The following is a 20,492-nucleotide window of genomic DNA, read 5'->3' as shown; positions in this document are numbered from 1 at the left end:
CAGTATCGCTCTATGACTTGGCACCTGGGTTAGGCCAGACTTGGAGTACTGCACCTAGGTCTGCTCTCCACTTTGCAAATCAAATATTGTTCCCTGGAAAAGCTGCAAAAATGAGGTGGTAATGAAGATGCCAGAACTGGGAACTGACATCTGTGATGAAAGATGAAGCTGCCTGGGTTAATATGCTTTCTTGAAGTGGTGGCTCATCTAAATCTTCAAATTATGAAGGGCATGGATAGGGTAGGTGTAGAGAAAGTGTTCTTGATTCTGGGAAAGTGGAGAATGAGGGCCCATGAAAGTAAAGTGGTCTGTAACAGATCAAGACAGAATTTAGAGGAAATTGTTTTACATATGCTGATATGAATATGGAAATCACTGAGACATGGAATGGTTAAAAGCTGACACAATAGTACCTTTTGTGCCGACATGAAAGGGTGCCATATTGGCTGACTGGTTAGCACTGCTGCCTCACAGCACCAGGGACTCAGGTTTGGTTCCACCCTCAGGTGACTGTGTGTGGGAGTTTGTACATTCTCCCTGTGTCTAGGGTTGGGTAGATTAGCCATGCTAAGTTGGCCCATAGTGCCCCCAGGGATGTGCAGGTTAGGACGGATTGGCCATGCTAAATTGTCCCATAGTGTCCAGGGATGTGCAGGTTAGGGTGGATTGACCATGCTAAATTGTCCCATAGTGCCCAGGGATATGCAGGCTTGGTGGGTTAGCAGTGGGAAATGCAGGGTTACAAGGAAAGGGCAGTGGGGTGGGTCTGGGAGTGGGTGAGATGCTCTTTGGAGGGTTGGGGCAGACCTGATCGGCTGAATGGCCTGCTTCCACACAGTAAGGATTTGATGATAATTCTATGAATAGTGAACCTGTTTCCATTGTCTGTGTGGAGTTTGGACGTTGTCCCTGTGTCTGCGTGGGTCTCCTCTGGGTGCTCCAGTTTCCTCCCACAGTCCAAAGATTAGATTAGATTATTTACAGTGTGGAAACAGGCCCTTCGGCCCAACAAGTCAACACCAACCCGCCGAAGCGCAACCCATCCAGACCCATTCCCCTACATTTACCCCTTCACCGAACACCAAGGGCAAGTTTAGTCTGGCCAATTCACCTAACCTGCACATTTTTGAACTGTGGGAGGAAACCGGAGCACCCGGAGGAAACCCACGCAGACACAGGGAGAATGTGCAAACTCCACACAGAGAGTCGCCTGAGGCGGGAATTGAACCCGGATCTCTGGCGCTGTGAGGCAGCAGTGCTTACCACTGTGCCACCGTGCTGCCCACAGGAGGTTAGGGTGGATTGGCCAAGCTAAATTGTCCCATAGTGCCCAGGGATGTGCAGGTTAGGGTGGATTGGCCATGCTAAATTGTCCCATAGTGTCCAGGGATGTGCAGGTTAGGATGGATTGGCCATGCTAAATTGTCCCATAGTGTCCAGGGATGTGCAGGTTAGGGTGGATTGGCCATGCTAAACTCTCCCATAGTGCACAGGGATGGGTTAACCATGATTAATACAGGGTTACAGAGATGGGGTGATGAGTCTGGGCATGATGCTCTTCAGAAGGTCAGTGCAAAATGAATGGGCTGAATGGCTTCTGCGCTATAGGGATTCTAAGATTTTAAAGAAACATAGGGGCAGGTCAGGTCGAAGTAATTGACATTAGGGAAGATTTGTGAGGCACAGACCTTCAAAGACTTTCCAAATCAGCAGCCACTACTGTCTAGAAAGCTAAAGGCAGCAGATACATTGGAACACCACCATCTGATCCCCTCCAAACCACATACTAGCTGAATCAGGACTATATAGTTGTTCCTTTACTGGCTCTGGGTGTGAAAACTGGGACCCCACTCTTGTCCCTGCTTTGAACATCTATTAGATTGCACCAGAGCAAGACCATTTAGCACCAGGTCTTTCAGGGCAATTAGGAATGTGCAATAAAATCAGTCACAGCTAGCCTTCGAATGAATAAAAATGACATCAAACAGGAAAAAAAATCTTTCTACAGTGAGGTGACAGCAAACGATTTAGTATTAAGTGTATTTTTGACAGTTCACACTGAATCAAATGACACATTTTTGCGCCAATGTTAAAACTTACTCAGTTTTCGTTTCATCCTGGAATTCATTCTTCTCTCCTATCACACTGCTGCAGCAAGACAGGGAAAGGCCACTCAGGGTCCTGCGTGGGAATAGATGGTCAGTGCACAGTCCTTGTTCTCGACTTATACACTACTTGAAGGTGGATAAACTTACAGTGTTACAACATTCGCTCTGGCATGTGTTCAGAGAACTGATGGAAAGTGATGGATTTGGAAGGACACGGAGGTAGGGATGGGGAATGGGACTGTCTGGGTAACTCTCTCAGGAGCCAGTACAGACACGATGGGCCATTTGGCCTCTTTCTGTGATTCGAGGTGAAGGAAATAAACATGTTCAGTATTCAGACGAATGAAGCCAATTATCATGGCAGGGGCAGTCTGGAAATTGTAACTTGTCAAGGCTATTTGTATACAAACAGAAAATGGCAAATGCATTTGTCCAGGTCCAGCAACCCGATTGGGAACAGACGTGGAGGTGACTGCTGATTATTCACTGGTAGAGTGTCCTCAAAGCTTTTTACAAAATGAATGAAATGCTCAGGTCCAAGTCCCCAGTATTAATTTCCCACTTGAAATCTGCCATCCCAATCAAGCTAAGCACTTAAGAAAGCCTGCAATGTTGGAACTTTGGACTTTATTTCTTTATTTTTCAACTTAAAACTAAGAATGACTGTAATGTTAAACTTTTAAGCTTGTTCCTGTTTCTTTCTACCTTGAGTTTTTGTACCGAGGTACTTGTACCAAATGTTATGAAGGCGTGAGTGTACTGTACCTTTAAGAGAGTTAAAAGCTCGCAAAAGCTACCTGACAGCACTAAGGGTTCTGAAAAAAGAACATGGGCTCCAGCTACTGGGGTAGCTGGTTGCCTGGAAACGACAAAACAGACTCGAATTAGGCCAATCAGTTTAAATTATACCCCAAAAAATATCAAACTCCAATCCAGTTGGAATTTAGTATATTGACAATCTTAAAAGCCAATGACACAATCCGATGCTTTGGGAGTCTAAGACTGGGGAAAATTGAACAGTTGAGATGAGAACTGCCAAGTCACTAGCATGTAAAATGACTGCCTGAAAAATAGCTCTCTTAAAAGGTACCTTTATTGATCAGTAACCTGTGAAACTGAATCCCCAAGAAGAAGAAATGAAGACAGGAATTCAGAGAAAACTGAAAGCTGCCTGATTTTGAGAAAAGAAGTTTTGTTTTGCAAAACTTAATTGGGGGTTTTATCAGATTAGTATTATCGAGGAGAAAGTAAAAGATAGGTTAGAGGATGAAATTGTATATTGTCGTTATTTAATTACTCTCTGTTATACTTCAAGAAATAAAGTTGTTAATTTTTACTTTAAATAGTTCTTGAACTCTCGAATTTCCACAGATTACTGCATGGGATAAATCTTTTCTGTGTTGCTGGTTACACTAAGCAGGAGAGTTTCTCCTGTGTTGTAACACTAACATAGTGCTGTCTGTGGTGACACGGAAAACCTTTCACTGTACTTTTGTACTGGAGTACGCTTGACACAAAAAAATAAAAATAATATATAAACACTCTTGGAAATGCATAGGCAAGTGTGGATTTGGCTCAACAGGAAAGAATGTCATCAAGAAAGGCTCCAATTAAGTTCGCCAAACTATAGTTTGATAAATCTCTCAAAATGATTGAAAGCTCCACTCAGTACAATGTGCAGTTCACAAATGGTGAGTGATGCAAAAGCATGGGAATTGTTGAAATGCTTTATAAAGATGGAATCAAAAGTAGAAGATACTCCAAACTCAACACAGCAACCGTGGAAACTAAAACAATGTTTAACGCTTCAGTTGATGACTGTGCAGTAGCACTCAGATTTGTCAATTACCTTAACAAGGAGCTGCATGAGCTGCTGAATGCTTTACATTTTTCTTTGAGACTCCCATTTAGCTTGTATTCTCCAAATGCATTTATGTGAATGGGTGAAAACATTGCAGATGTTCCAAATGGAATGGCGGGCTGCAACATTCAGAATTCTGAATATGTCATTTCGTAATCTCTGCATACACACCGACAGGTTCAAAGTTTATTGCTGTTTAAGTAGGTTTTACCTGGGTTCCTCAATGCAAGGTGAGTCACACTCCTTTTTCAGTCTTGCGGAACAACATGCCATCCAAGTGCCTGCAAGATTGCTGTTAAATAGAGGAACATACATCTTGTTATTCCTCATCTTTGACAGACTGAGCACAAAAGGTCTTCATTCGTACCTTAAAATGCTCTGTGCTTCTGCAAATAATTTCTTTCAAATTGCATTCCCGAAACCTATTGGGCTATAACCTGGTGTTGTGTGATTTTTAACTTTGACCACCTCAGTCCAACATCGGCACCTCCACATCTGCTAATAATCACATCTGAGTATTGTGGAATGTGACAATCATTCATTGCATGCTGCCTGATACCGCCACTTTTGCCCCAGACAATTTCTTACTTTATGCAGACACAAGATAAACAAGGAAACATGATGCATAAAACATAGGAACAGAATAAGGCCATTCAGCCCATTGCGTCCGCTCTGCCATTCAATGATATCATGATCGATCTGATAACCCTCAACTCCACTTTCCTGCAATTTCCCCATAACCCTTGATTCCACTTAATGATTAATAATCTGTCTATTTCAGCCTTGAATATACTTAATGACTCAGCCTTGTTAGCCCGATATGGTAAAGAATTGCACTTCTTTCTGAGAGGAGAAACACCACTGTAACGCCAGATGTCAGACAATGAGGAGACAGAGTACAAGAAAGAGATGGAGGCTTAACAGCATGGTGTAAAGACAACAATCCATCCATCAATGTCAGCAAAATGAAGGAGCTGGTCATTGACTTCAGGAACCAGAGTAGGAAAGCGTACCCTTTCTGGATCAATGGTGCCAAGGTGGAGATAGTCGAGAGTGTCAGGTTCCTGAGACTGATGATCACCAACGATTGTCCTGGTTCACCCATACTGACACGATGGTCAAGGAAGCACATTAATGCCTCTACTCCCTCAGGAGCTAAAGAAATTCAGCAGGTCCATAAAGATTCTGGACGAACCTTTATGGATGCACCACAGAAAGCATCCTCTCTGATGCATCACGGTGTGGTGTGGCATCCATTCTTCCCAAGACTGCAAGAAACTACAGAGAGTTTGTGATCATGCAAACCAGCCTCCTATCCACTGACTCCATCTATACATCCTGCTGTCTCAGGAAGCAACCAACACAATCAAAGACCCTTCCCCCAGGTTTTACTCTGTTCCATCCTCTTCTGTCGGGCAGAAGATAGAAAAGCTTGTGTACGCGTACAAACAGATTCAAGAACAGCTTGATCCCCGTTGTAATCAAACGTTTGAATGGACATCTCAAATGTTAATTCTGACCCCTCTCTCTCTCTCTGCATCTTCTCTGTAGCTTTAACACTGTATTCTGCACTCTGTTCTGTTACCCTGATGCGCTTTGCGTTGTACAATCTGCCTAGACAGCATGCAAAACAACACTTTTCACTGCACACGTGACAATAATAAATCAAATCAACTCAACTCATCTGAAATGTGCGACCCCTTCTTCAGAGACTGTGCCCTCTGGTCCTAGATTCTCTCGCAATCAATTAATTGAAATGTTGGGGTGCAGGTAAATATATTCTGTACAGCAGTCATGTAATTCGTATAAAGGAAGCCAGATAAGGATTAGAAAACAAATTTCAAACTGAGCAACTGGGATGGATAGTGACAGAGGCAGAAGATTGCATCTGAAAACAAACTACAATTAGAGAAATCGTGAGAAAAGTGACATGACAGTGGGAACAAGTTGGCAGGAAGTAAGAGTACAAAGGAAGTGTGGTTTTGTAGAGGCAGAGGGAGGGTTGAAATAGATGTATTGAAACAAAAAGACTTGGAGTGTTTGAACAGCACAGTAATGACTTCAGCAACCAAAAATTAGATAAACATGTGCAATTTCTCCCCAAATGAAACTTTGACCTCTAGTAATGGGTGGGGTACTCTTACTGAGGTGTTCAAAATTATTTCAACAGGGTAAAGTAGGATATTCTGTTCCCATTAGTCGGTATGTAGGGGTTGCAATTTCAAGATTGTCAGCGAGAGAGCTCGGAGTGAGGTGAGGAGAAACTCAGAGTGATAGAGTCATACAGCACAGAAACAGACCCTTCGGTCCAACCCATCCATGCCGAGCAGCAATCCCAAACTGAACTGGTCCCATTTGCTTGCAGTTGGCCCATATCCCTCTAAACCTTTCCTATCCATCTACCTGTCTAAATGTTTTTGCTCAGAGAGTTGTTAGGATTTGGAATGCGCTGTCTGGGAGAGTGGCGAAGGTGGATTCCATAGGAAGAGAGTGGGCACATATTTGACAGTGGTGAATTTAGCGGGCTATGGAGAATGGCACTCATTAGGTAGCTCTTTCCAGAGTGGAACAGACACAATCGGATGAATGGCCTCCTTCTGAACTATCAAAATCTACAATTGGAATGATGAGGCTCTGATCAAACAAAGGCCCATATGTTTTATGCCCAAACTAAATTTGCAGTGATCGGACACCATTGTATCTTACAGCTGGAACAACAGAATAAAATTTAAATTGCCCCTTTAATGGTATCAGAACAGGGAAAGAGACAGCCACTGCCTATAGTGGGACAAGTGTCTACAATGTTTTCATCCCCTCAGAGCACCTGGCGTTTTTTTAACCAAGACGCTCAAACCCATGCAGTAAAACATTTGCCTGGCAGAAAATCTCACTGGGTCCACTCTGGGCTTCAGATGGCTTGTCAGTATCATGGTGACCTGGGAGGGAGTAACATTTTTGTCTAGATATTCGGCTCATCCTGTGAACTAATTCTAATTTCACAAGCAGAATAGCCTTCTCCCAAAGAGAAAGGACCTCTTACCCGCTTTCCCCACTGTCAGTGATGTTGTCCGAAGCTTTTCGGTTACAGCACGACACCCAAAAATAGAATAAATACCTATTGGAGAAAGAAAATGCATCTTTTGCAGCATTTATTGTCTGATAATACGTGTTGCTCACATGAAAGGCAATTGTCCACAAATTTAATTTTATGACAGAGTTTAACAAAGGAACTATTGCTGACAAAATATTATCCATACTTACATCTACTGTAGCTTTAAAGATTTAACAACTGAAATAGACACAATTGATTACTCATTATTTAATGAATGAATGCATGTGTGTGTTTATGCATTCGCATATGTGTGTGTGTGTGTGCACCAGTTTGTGTCTGTGTGTGTGTGTTTTGTGTATGTGTGTGATTGTACGCTTATGTGCATGTGTCTGCATGCATTTGTAGGTATCTGTACGTGTGTCTGTGTTTGTGAGCATTGGTATAGTGCGTATATGTGAGTGTGTGTGCCTATTTGTGTGTTAGTGTAAATGTCTGTGTATGTGTGCATCAGTGTGAGTGTGTCAGTGTGGGTTTGTGGGTCTGTGTGTGTGCAAATGGTTGTGTGTATGTCAGTGTGAATTTGTGGATCTATGTGTGTGTATGTGTGTGTGCGCACACATGACTGTGTGTGTGTGTCAGTGTGAGTTTGTATGTGTGTGCATGGCTGTACGTTTGTCAGTATGAGCATGGGTGGCAAAGAGAATGCGTGTGAGTACTCATGTGAGTAGGTGTGTGTGTTTGCATGTATTAGCGTGTGTGTGCATGCGCAAGCATGAGTGTGTGTAAATGAGAGTGTGCTTGCGTGTGTGTGTGCAAGAGGTGTCAATGCATTTGCGTGTTGACAGTGTGTGTTTGTCTGTGTGGCAATGAGTATGTGAGGGAGAGAGTGGTGCTCTGTGTGTGTGTATGTGTATGTGTATGTGAGAATGAGAGAGAGAGAGACTCCGTGTGCGCGTATGTGTGTGCGCATGTATGTGTGTCTGTGTCTGTGTGTGAATGTGCAAGTGTGAGAATGTGTGTGTGTATGTCCGTGTGAGTGTGAACGTGAGTTTGTGGAGCAATCGGCAGATGGATGTAAAGGAAAGAGTTGTTGCCTTTGGTTGGAAGCTGCTGGTATCTGTGTTACATTCTGAGCAGCACCTTCCCCTGAAATTAGTTCTCAAACAACCAGAAAACCACTAACTTAATTTAAAATTGATTCATATATTCACTGTATTATTAAATTGCTCAGTGTCAACAATTTATAGTTGATAGTTAAAACTAAGTACTCTCTAATTACATATTGCATAGAACTAACTGCATACGAAATTGCCTAGGGCCCTGTTTATGATGCACAGTTGTCTCTGCCAAGCCTATAGCATCAAACCGCATCATCATTACTTTCCATCACAGTCCTCATCATGTACTTATGTAAACTCGCCTTAAATGCATCCATTTATATCCTAATCATCTTAATTACTCTTCATTGGTACTATGTTCCTTGTTACACCACTCTCCCGACAGACATTTCTCTTGAATTCTCTCCTGAATTAATTCTTGGTTAATTTATACTCTCTAGTGTTAGACTCAAATTTTCTAATCATTTCAAAGATTTCTATAAGAAGGCGATTCTCTTTGCTGAGGTAAAAGCCTGAAATGTTTAATTCTCCCCAATGGCTATTGCCCCTAGTCCTCGCATGATTCTTGTGAATTTATTTCACACTTTTTAAAAATAGAATCTCTACAGGGTGGAGACAGGCCATTCGGCCCAATGGGTCCACAGTGACCCTTCAAAAAACATCCCACCCAGACCCATCCCCAGCTCTGTAACCTTGCATTTCCCATGCACATTTCACACATCCCTGAACACAATGGGTAACTTAGCATGGCAAATCCACTTAATGTGCACATGTTTGGATTGTGGGAAGAAACCACAGCACCTGACAGAAACACACACACACACGTACACTAGAGGCAGAACATGCAATCTTCACACAGATTGTCACCCAAGGGTGGAAGGGAACCAGGGTCTCTGCTGCTGTGAGGCAGCAGCGCTAACCACTGAGTTACTATGCTGCCCGCTTGCACTGCTGCCTCAATATCCTTGCTTGCATTAAGAAAGCGAGTGGACCCTAAATATGCAAGCAGTAAAATCGACGTTTAGGGCAAAAGCCCTTCATCAGGAATAAAGGCAGAGTGGCTGAAGGGTGGAGAGATAAATGAGAGGAGGGCGGGGGTGGGGAGAAAGTAGCATAGAGTACAATAGGTGAGTGGGGGAGGGGATGGAGGTGATAGGTCAGGGAGGAGGGTGGAGTGGATAGGGGGAAAAGAAGATAAGCAAGTAGGACAAGTCATGGGGAGAGTGCTGAGCTGGAAGTTTCTACCTCACCCCAGTTCCAAACTTCCAGCACCACTAATCCAGAATCTGGTTTCCAGCATCTGCAGTCATTGTTTTTACCTAAATATGTAAATAAAGATTTATTTATGCTGACACTTCAGATGAGATCTGGTGGAATGGGGGTTGGAAAGTACAATTTGTGAAATGCTTACTTAAATATTTACTTTCACAACAATTCCATGATCGAAACCAGTGGCAGAACAGAGAGGTTGGGGGCGAGAATAGCACTGATTTAGAGTCATAGAGTCATAGAGATGTACAGCACAGAAACAGACCCTTTGATCCAACTTGTCTATGCCAACCAGATATCTTAAATTAATCTAGTCCCATTTGCTAGCGCTAGTCCCTCTAAACCCTTCCTATTCATATACCCACCAGAGGCCTTTTAAATGTTGTAACTGTATCAGCCTCCAGATGTGTTGAAGAGATTTTGGCTAAGTATATGAGATGGTGCAGAGATTCTGATGAAATATGAATGTTAGCATGACCCAGTCAGATTGAATAGACTGGTTTCTCTGCAAATTACTCTTTCCAATATCTTTGCACTGACATAATATTTGGTAAAACACTCATAGAAACATAGAAAAGAGGAGCAGGAGTAGGCCATTCGGCCCTTTGAGCTATTCATTAAGATCATTGCTAATCATCCAACTCCAAGGTCTGCTCCCACTTTCTCCCTATACCCTTTGATCCACTTAACCTCTTATATCCTACTCCTCCTGAAAATTGTGTAATAGTTGGCTGCTTTCTGTGATAGAGAATTCCACAGGCTCACCACTCTCTGGGTAAAGCGATTTCTCCAAAATTATTTACCCCGTGTTATGGGACAGCAGCCCCCTGGTTCTGAACTCCCCTGTCACTGGGACCATCCTTCCTGTCTCGTCTTAGAGTCATGGAGATGGACAGCACAAAAACAGACCCTTCAGCCCAACCCGTCCATGCCGACCAGATATCCAACCTAACCTCGTCCCATTTGCCAGCACTTGGCCCATATCCTTCCAAACCCTTCCTATCCATCCAGCTGCCTTTCAAATGCTGTAATTGTACCAGCCTCCACCACTTCTTCTGGCAGCTCATTCCATACACGTACCACTCTCTGCGTGAAAAAGTTGCCCCTTAGGTCCCTTTTAAATCTTTCCCCTCTCACCCTAAACCTATGCCCTCTCGTTCTGGACTCACCCACCCCAGGAAAAATACCTTGTCTATTTATCCTATGATTTTGTAAACCTCTATAAGGTCACCCCTCAGCCTCCGATGCTCCGGGGAGAGCAGCCCAACCTATTCAGCCTCTCCCTGTAGCTCAAACCCTCCGACCCTGGCAAATCCGTGTAAGTCTTTTCTGAACCCTTTCAAGTTTTACAATATCTGGTCTTGTTACAATTTTATTTGTTTATATCTCCTTCCTCATTCTTCTGAACTCCAGCGATGAAAATCCTAACCAATTCAACCTCTCCTCAAACATCAGTCCTGCCATCCCAAGAATTAGCCTGTTATTACTTTGCTGCACTCTCTCTCCAGCAAGAACAGTCTTCCTCAGATAAACAAGACAAAACTGCACAGAGTATTCCAGCTGTGATCTCACAAAGGTACTGTACAATAGCAGCAAGGCTTTTGCAAGGATGCCTACCTTGAAGAAGCTATGCTCTGCTCTCTACAAGGATTACTGCAACCCCCAAGTCATCTCCTCTGCCCTACAGCTCTTCAACCATGTCCTGAAACAGACTCACCTCATTTCCCCTCCCCCTCCCAGTTTACCCCAGTTCCAAACTGCCAACTCAGCACCATCCTCATGATCTGTCCTACCTGCCAATCTTCCTTCCCAACTATCTGCTCCACCCTCCTCTCCAGCCTATCACCTTCACCCCCACCTCCATCCACCCATTGTACTCTTGGCTACATTCTCCCAGCCCCACCCCCCCCTCCCATTTATCTCTCCACCCTGGAGGCTCCCTGCCTCATTTCTGATGAAGGGCTTTTGCCCGAAAGGTTGATTTTCCTGCTCCTCGGATGCTGCCTGACCTGCTGCGCTTTCCCAGCACCAGTCTAATCCAGATCCATGCTCCTGCACTCTAGTCCTCTCGCTATGAAGGCTATCATACCATTTGCCTTGCTCATTGCCTGCTGTAGCTGCAATGCCTACTCTCAGCGGCTGGTATACAAGGACACCCAGATCTTATTGCACATTCTCGCTTTTTTGAAATTTTGGCGTGTTTCTCTAACATGGTGTCTGCCCACTCTGATTGAACTCATGAGCTGAAATTCTACAGCAAGCTTCTGAAGAAACGTGACTCTCACCTGCTGAGGAACGAGCAGGAGCATTGCTGATCACAACAGCTTATTCTGTTCCTGGTGAAGACCACACAGCATCTGCAACAATCAGAACGACGCAGCTTAAATACCTTTCCCACGTTAAAACATTTCAACACAATTACGGGTGAGCTTTTTGTGTTGACCTGAAAGTGCTGTTTTGAGTAGGGAGCACCATTAAATTTTACTGTGTAGATTGAATCCAGTTGGAGTTACTTACATCATTAGACATGGTGCGAGTATCGCCAAAAGCCATATACTCCATCCTGAGTATCCTTTGCTATCCTTTGAACTGGTATGATCTGCAAAAGAAGTTCATTGCATTACAGATCAAGGTGACACCATTTAGGTGAATGAGGTGGTGCTGCAGTAGTGGTTAATAATTGGGTGGGATGGTGGTTCAGTGGTTAGCGCTGCTGCCTCACAGCGCCAGGGACCCGAGTTCAATTCCCGCTTTGGGCAACTGTCTGTGTGGAGTTTGCACATTCTCCCCATGTCTGGGTGCTCTGGTTTCCTCCCACGATCCAAAGATGTGCTGGTTAGGTGAATTGGCCGTGCTCAATTGCCCATAGGTGCATTAGTCACGGGTAAATGTAGGGGAATGGGGCTTGGTGGGTTGCTCCTCGGAGGGTCGGTGTGGACTCGTTGGGCCAAAGGGCCTGGTTCCGTACTGTAGGGATTCTAATCTAATCCTGAGCTCCAGTTTATTGTTCTGGGTCAGGAACGATTCTTTTCTGCCCTAGGTTCAAATCCCATAGTGGCAGATGAATTCGATTTTTAAAAAAAATCTGGAATACAAAGCTAGCAAATAGTCCACTTGTGGTACAGTGGTGGTATCCCTACACCGGACTGGGAGGCTTTAAGACCTACCTGCTCTAGAGGAGTGTAACAACATCTCTGAACATGTTGATTAGAAAAGTAAGCTAAATAAAGAAATACTAGCATAGGCCCTTCTGTGGTACAGTGGCAATAACCCTACTCCTGGATTGGAGGCTGATGTTCAAGTTCCACCTGCTCCAGAGAAGTGTGATAAAATCTCTGATAAAGTTGATTAGTAAAATAGGTAAGTAAAAAAACAATTCAAAAGCTAAGATAGGGCCCTCTTGTGATGTAGTGGTCATATCTCTACCCTTGGATTGGGAGATCTGGGTTCAAGACCCACGCACTCCAGAGGCGGGTAATAACAACTCAGAACAGGTTAATTTGAAAAATAGGTTACGTTTTTTCATAAAAAAACTAAAAACTAGCCTAATGTCAACATGCAACTATAAAATAAATCCCATCTAGCTATAGAGTCATTGAGCTGTGCAGCACGGAAACAGGCCCTTTGGTCCAACTAGTCCATGCCAACCAGATATCCCAACCTAATCTAGACCCGTTTGCCAGCACGTGGACCATATCCCTATAAACCCTCCTTATTCGCATACCCATCCAGATACCTTTTAAATGTTGCAATTGTACCAGCCTCCACCACTTCCTCTGGCAGCTCATTCCATACATGCCCCACTCTCTGCATGAAAAAGGTGCCCTGTAGGTCTCTCTTATATCTTTCCCCTCAACCTATACACTCTAGTTCTGGACTCCCCCACCCGAGGGAAAAGACTTTGTTTACCCTATCCATACCCCTCATGTAAATCTCTATGAGGTCATCCCCTCAGCCTTCAACATTCCAGGGAAAACAGCTCCAGCCTATTCAGCCTCTCCCTATAGCTCAAACCCTCCAACCCTGGTAACAACTTTGTAATCCTTTTCTGAACCATTCACTCCTGTTCTTTGAGGAAGAACATCTGCCTATGTGTGACTCCAGACCCATGGTAATGTGGTTGACAGTAACTGCCTGCTGGGCAATTAGGGATGGGTAATGTCAGCAACACCCACACCTCATGGGCGAGATAGAAAAACTCTTAGTGGACTCACAAGGATATTATTGCAATACCTCAAATGTGTTTAACCCTCTGGTAGAATGGTAAACATCTCAAATGCTTTTTCTCACACTCAGAAGAATTCAATTCTCAATGTATCACATTTTTGTCTTCACCATCATAGAATCCCTATAGTGTGGGGGCAGGCCATTCGGCCCATTGAGTACATACGGATCCTCTGAAGTGCATCCCATCCACACTCACCCCCCCCCCCCCAACCTATCCCATGCGTTTTCAATGGCTAACCTAACCCAGTAATCCTACGTTTCCAATGGCTAACCTATCCCAATAACCCTGCCTTTCTAATGGCTAATCCACCTAGCCTGCACATCTCTGGATACTTTGTGGAATTTAGCATGGCCAATTTACCTAACCTGCACATGTTTAGACTGTGGGAGGAAACTGGAGCACCTGGAGGAAACCAACTGGGAGAATGTGCAAACTCCACACTGTTGCCCAAGGTAGGAATCGAACCTGGGTCTCTGGTGCTGTGAGGCAGCAGTGCTAACCATTGAGCCACCATGCTTCCCCCAGCCTGCATGGCGACCTAGTCAAGTGGACATGCACTTTTTTGAGAAGGTATCTTGATTTCTTTTTTGGATCATCGATAATACGCTTCTCCCCGCCTCAGAATGTCATGGGCTCAAGCAACACTTCAGCCAATTGTTCACAAAAACCTGATTCTCAAATCCGCTTGCAGAAAAAGCTAACATTCCATTAGCCTTCCTATAGCTGGCTTAGCCTTCGGTGGCTGAACAACAGGAACCCTCAGTCACTTTGCACATCTGCCCTATCCACAGTCTAAACGGACATGTCCACAAAGGAGGGAGGGAGTGCTGTACTGTCTGAAATGTGATCTTCCTGAAGCATTTGTGAATCTCAAGTCTTGTCTGTTGTCTCAGGTGGACACAAAAGAATCCACTCAAAGATGGGCAGGAAGATGGTTTTGAGCTAATTTAACTCCAATTTACTCCAACTCTTGGCCATCATTTCACTTCTTTCTGAATCGTAGCATCTAAAATTCCAACCAGCACGAAAAGACCACTTGGCCCATCGAGTTCTGCACTGACATTTCAAAGGAAACCCCACCTTATCCCCACACGAATAACTCACCCAGCCTACACATCTCTGGACACAACAGGACAATTTCCGATGGGCAATCTTCCTAACCTCCACATCTTTGGACTATGGAAGGAAACTGGAGCACCTGGAGGGAACCCACACAGACACAGGGAGAATGTGCAAACTTCACACACAGTCACTCAAGGCTGGAACCAAACTCTGATCCCTGGTGCTGATGGGACAGCGCTAACCATTGAGCCACTGTGCCACCCAGCTGGTAAGGAGACGATATATTAGTTCCAACCCTAGATATTAACAGGATAGGACAGGGTAGACACAGATAGACTATTTCCACTGGTTGGAGATTCTGGAACTTGAGACGCTGTCTGACATTTAGGGCCAGAACATTCCGATGAGATGCTAGGAAGCACTTTGGCCCTTGTCCTGTTACTTGGAATATAGTTCATCTGTAAATTTATAGCTTCAAGAGGTCAGTCCTTTGAGTATAGGAGTTGGAATGTCATGTTGAGGTTGTACAGGACATTGGTGAGGCCTCTTCTGGAGCACTGTGTCCCGTTCTGGTCGCCCAGTTATAGGAAGGATGTTCTCAAGCTGGAGAGTGGTCAGAAGAGATTTCCCAGGATGTTGCCAGGTATGAAAGGTTTGAGTTATAAAGAAAGGCTGGATAGTCTGGGACTTTTTCACTAAAGGGTAGGAGGTTGAGAGGTGACCTGATAGAAGTTTATAAAATAATGAGAGGTATAGATAGAGTTAATGGTAATTGTCTTTTCCCCAGAATGGGGGATTTAAAGATTAGGGAACACATTTTAAGGTGAGAGGAGATTTACAAAAGACATGAGGGGTAAATGTTTTACACAGAGCCATCATAAAATCCCAACAGTGTGGAGCAGGCCATTCAGCCCATAGAGTGCACATGGATCCTCTGAAGTTCATTCCGCTATACCCCCTAAGCTATCTCTGTAACCCTGCGTTTCCAATGGCTAATCCACCTAGCCTGCACATCACTGGATGCTTGCGCAATTTAGCATGGCCAATTCACCTAACCTGCACATCATTGGCCTGCGGGAGGAAACCGGAGCAAACCCACGGGGAGAACATGCAAACAACAAACACTTGCTGAAGGCAGGAATCGAACACGGGACCCTGGTGCTACGAGGCAGCAGTGCTAACCACTGAGCTGCTGCGCTTCCCCCAGCCTGCATGGTGATCTAGTCAAGTGGATGACCCAGTCAAGGTGGAATGAACTTCCTAAGGAAGTAGTGCAGGTCCATTTATAACGTTTAAAAGACATTTGGTAATATACATGAGTAGAAAAGCTTTGGAAGGGTATGGGCCAGGAGCTGGTAGGTGGGACCAGTTTCATTTGGGATTATGTTTGGCATGGACTGGTTGGACCAATGGGTCTGTTTCTGTGCTGTATAACTCCATGATTCTTTGACACCCAAAAGGTGGCAGATGTTTGGAACTGTCTTCCACAAATGGCAGTGGATGCTGGATCAGCTATTAGTTTTAAATCTGATAGATAAGGCCTTGTTGAGCAAAGGGTCAAAGCCATGTATATGGAGCTAGACAGGAGATCAACCATTGAATGGTGGAACAGGCTCAATGAACTGAATGGCCAATCCTGGTCCTATGTAGATGCTCCATTGGCTTCACCTCAGTGTCATCCAGCCTGTTACAGAACAGGAATTTAACCTGAACAGGACAGGAACAGAATCTGATATTAAATGCTGTGAGACACAATTGCTACTGATGGAGGCAAGTTGCAGTTGTATAGGGCTGTGAACAGAATATAATACCTCCAGGTGCTCAGACTGTTAACATATAAAATGCAGCACCCAATTGTTCAATACAAATCAATGTGAATCCATTGTACTTACTGTCCAAGCTCAAGGAATAGGGCTCGCTTGCTTTTTCACTCACAGGACTACGTGCAATACATCGATAGTTGCCAGTATTGCTTGTGTCAACATGAATTATTGTCAACATGGCATTTCCTGAGGAAAATATTGTCTTCCCTTTGCTGTTGACAAGACTCCCATTGAAGAGCCAAACTATTTCGGTCCAATCTCCCAGTACATGGCACCTCAGGGACACTGTGTCATTCTCTTTCACTGTGTTCGAAACATTGGATATAATAGACACAGAGGAGATTGGCTCTGTGAATGTAATACAGAAGAATTAATCGAAGATAGAATAATGAAATACATGGTTTTATTTTAATTGAACAGCTCCAGCCATACATAGCTTCATGCCATCAGCATTCCGCATGTGAACATGTCTTATTTTTTAATTTCCCTGTAATCAGGGTAGATCAGCTAGTGCAGATGTAAAGCTAAAAAACAGATTTTTATTCTCCACTGAAAGCAATGGAAATGAGAAACATGTTCCAGAAATGGACAACTTTATAACAAGGAAGTATATTGACGTTCAAGGCCCAATGAACTGTATTCATGTCTTCTTCTCATTTGGAGTATTTTACCAAATTCATGACAAAGGTCTTAAACCTCATGACATTAGGCTGTAGGTTGGTTCTGTGCTGGAGAATTCTTGGCTGAACAAGCTCCACGTAGTGAATTGGAACACATTGTCTTCCAGTTTTGCCTGATTCCTTTTCCAGTTCAGACAGGACATTGCTTGAAAAGCACTGAGAAGTCACTCTCCCCATTTTGCTTTCTATTGTTAAGGCTTTTTTAAATCGAATTTCATTGAATATAATTCTGCTGGTTTGAAAGTATCAAGCCATATGTCCCTTTTCTGGAAAATGGAAGTGTATGTTCAGAATGAAACGAATACTTCCTGCTGATTATTTTATTCACTCACGTGACATGTGCATCACTGCCTGGTCAGCATGTCTTACCATCCAGATCTGCCCTTGAACTAAGTGACTTGCCGTGTCATTTCAGAGATTAGTTGAGAGTCAACCACATCGAGAGTCACATGTAGGCCAGACCAGATGAGGATGGCAGATTTCCTTCCCTAAAGAACATTAATAAACCATTTAGGCTTTTCTGACCATAATCAATGGTTTCATGGTCATTAATTGATTCTTAATGCCAGAGTTAAAAAATAAATTAATTAAAATTTCATCATCTACTATGCAGAATTTGAGCCCTGGTCCCCAGAAAAATTAGCTGAATGTCTGGACTAAAAGTCTGGCAATAATAACACTTGGCCATCATTTCCTCTTCATCCTATTGGCCAGCTCCTTCACTATTTCATTAACATTAGTGGACTCATTCACTTCTGCTAAAGAGTGCATTAGATTTAACAGCAATGTGATGTCAATCAGTGGTTTCAAGATCCTAGTGACAAAAATAAATATTCCTCAGAACTTGATGCATCGACCTTGCAATCAATAAATTCCATCCAGTTTCATATGGGGTAGGTGGTAGCCCTAGTGATATCATTGCCAGGATATAATTCCAGAGTTCTGGAAAATGTCCAGGTTCGAATAAATACAAATCTGGAATGAAGAATCAAAGAGTGACCATGTAATTGGTAACTGGCAGAAAAAGAAATTAACAAATGCCATTTAACGAAGGAAATCTGTTCTCCTTACCTGGTCTAGGCCTACATGTGACTCCAGATCCACAACGATGTGGTTGACTCTTAACTGCCCTCTGGGCAATAAATGCTGGCCTAACCAATGACACCCACAAAATGTGTCTGCCAAGTGGTGTAAATCTCATAAATCCATTCTTTGAAAGTAATTTCAATGCTTCCCCGAGATGGAGATGTCTGCATGTGTAGGGGGGTGTTTTTGTCTTATATCAACCACAACAGGACAAGACAGGGTAGATAAACTATTTGGTTAGGCATTCTAGATCTTGGGGACATCACCTGAGAATTAGGGACAGAGCATTCAGGAGAGATTTTGGGGAGCACTTTGACACATAAAGGGTGGGACACGTTTGGAACACTCTTCCAAAAATGGCAGTGAATGCTGGATCAGTTGTTAAGTTTAAATCTGAGATGGATGCATTTTTGTTGAGGAGAAAGTGAGGTCTGCAGATGCTGGAGATCAAAGTTGAAACTTTATTGCTGGAACAGCACAGCAGGTCAGGCAGCATCCAGGGAACAGGAGATTCGACGTTTCGGGCACAGGCCCTTCTTCAGGAATGAGCAGAGAGTGTTCAGCAGGAGAAGATAAAAGGTAGGGAGGAGGGACTTGGAGGAGGGGCGTTGGAAATGTGATAGGTGGAAAGAGGTCAAGGTGAGGGTGATAGGTCGGAGTAGGATCCTACTCCGACCTATCACCCTCACCTTGACCTCTTTCCACCTATCACATTTCCAACGCCCCTCCTCCAAGTCCCTCCTCCCTACCTTTTATCTTCTCCTGCTGAACACTCTCTGCTCATTCCTGAAGAAGGGCCTGTGCCCGAAACGTCGAATCTCCTGTTCCCTGGATGCTGCCTGACCTGCTGTGCTGTTCCAGCAATAAAGTTTCAACTTTGATATCCAAATGAATCCAACAAGAACTGGACCAAGCATATGTGGTACTCATAATCTTCTTCATCCTAAGTATACGCATGATTTTACTACAACTGCTAAGTATTTCATCAGTAATATTTTCAGCAACATAACACAAAACATCGCAGATAAGAAAAACTGCAGCATATTAACATGCCAAATTTCCCCTAAAGTAAATGCATTAAAATTCCATCAAATTTGACAATATTGTTATGTATTTGGCTTTAAGGGGTTAACACGTAGGGGGTTCCATACAACAGCCAAGCAGGGTGAGATCAATAGTTGTGATGTTGAGAAGATATGCTCTTCTTCATTAGGGTAAATAAAACCACAGAAAGTAGACAAAATCAAACACAAAATATTGCTGAGGAAAGGAGTGAACAAAGACAGAAATGGGAACTATTTAAATGTAAATCTATGATTCGCTCCAGTAATAATATCTAACAATATTCAATATCTAGGATCATACCAAAAGAGTACTTTGAAGTATTAAAGGGATTTTCTGCTATCTGGGAGGAGGTGTAGTCCAGGTAGCTGTGGGAGTCGGTAGGTTTGTAGTAGATGTCCGTGTTGATTCGGTCGCCTGAGATAGAAACAGAAAGGTCTAGGAAGGGGAGGGAGGAGTCCGAGACTGTCCAGGTGAATTTGAGGTCGGTGAATTTTTGTTGAGCAATGATATTAAGGGATATGGGCCAAGGGAAGGCTTATGGAACCACAGCACAGATTAGCTATGATCCCATTGGAATGGTGAAATAGATTCGAGGGGGGTGAATGGCCCACGCCTGTTCCTAACCCCATCTTAACAAACAGCACCCCCAGCCCTATTTCACATACGGGCAAGGGAGTTCTAAGTCATTGTCTGCTTCACTACATCTGACTATTGTCAGTGCATTCTCTTCGGAGAAAGTTAGGGCTGCAGATGCTGGGTTCAGAGTTAATGGGGGGGGTGCTGGAAAAGCGCAGAAGGTCAGGCAGCATCCGAGGAGCAAGAGAGTCGATGTTTTGGGCAAAAGCCCTTCATTAGGAATGAGGCAGGGAGCTGAGGGGGTGGAGAGTTACATGGATGGTCTGGGTTGAAGGGTGTGTTGGAAGTGGGAGAATGGGTCTTCGGAAGGTGGACGGGAGTCTTTGTGGAAATTCCAGGTGGAAGGGGTGTGTTAGAGGTGGGAGTAGGGGTCCTCGGAAGGTGGACGGGAGTCTTTGTGGACATTCCAGGTGGAAGGGGTGTGTTGGAGGCGGTAGAAGGGAGAAGTATGTACTTTTACCCGCAGTACTCAGGAGCATCAAATAATAAATATCTACCAAATGC

At 43.9% G+C, this 20,492-nt stretch overlaps 1 protein-coding gene across 6 annotated transcripts in view; it reads right to left on the bottom strand.

Annotated features, from left to right (window-relative positions):
• Positions 1–20,492, bottom strand: part of LOC122544179 — a 55,438-nt gene that overhangs the window by 27,248 nt on the left and 7,698 nt on the right. For all 6 annotated transcript variants that reach the window (XM_043683217.1, XM_043683219.1, XM_043683214.1 and 3 more), the window contains exons 3-8: positions 16,591–16,869; positions 11,926–12,007; positions 11,694–11,765; positions 7,010–7,084; positions 4,181–4,261; positions 2,101–2,181 (exon numbers count right to left, since the gene is read on the bottom strand). In XM_043683217.1, coding sequence (XP_043539152.1) covers positions 2,101–2,181; positions 4,181–4,261; positions 7,010–7,084; positions 11,694–11,765; positions 11,926–12,007; positions 16,591–16,869 — 670 coding nt within the window. The remainder of the gene's footprint in view (positions 1–2,100; positions 2,182–4,180; positions 4,262–7,009; positions 7,085–11,693; positions 11,766–11,925; positions 12,008–16,590; positions 16,870–20,492) is intronic.

This window comes from Chiloscyllium plagiosum, chromosome 47, assembly GCF_004010195.1.
Source record: "Chiloscyllium plagiosum isolate BGI_BamShark_2017 chromosome 47, ASM401019v2, whole genome shotgun sequence".
Taxonomy (NCBI): domain Eukaryota; kingdom Metazoa; phylum Chordata; class Chondrichthyes; order Orectolobiformes; family Hemiscylliidae; genus Chiloscyllium; species Chiloscyllium plagiosum.
This window is presented reverse-complemented; position numbering and strand designations above follow the sequence as displayed.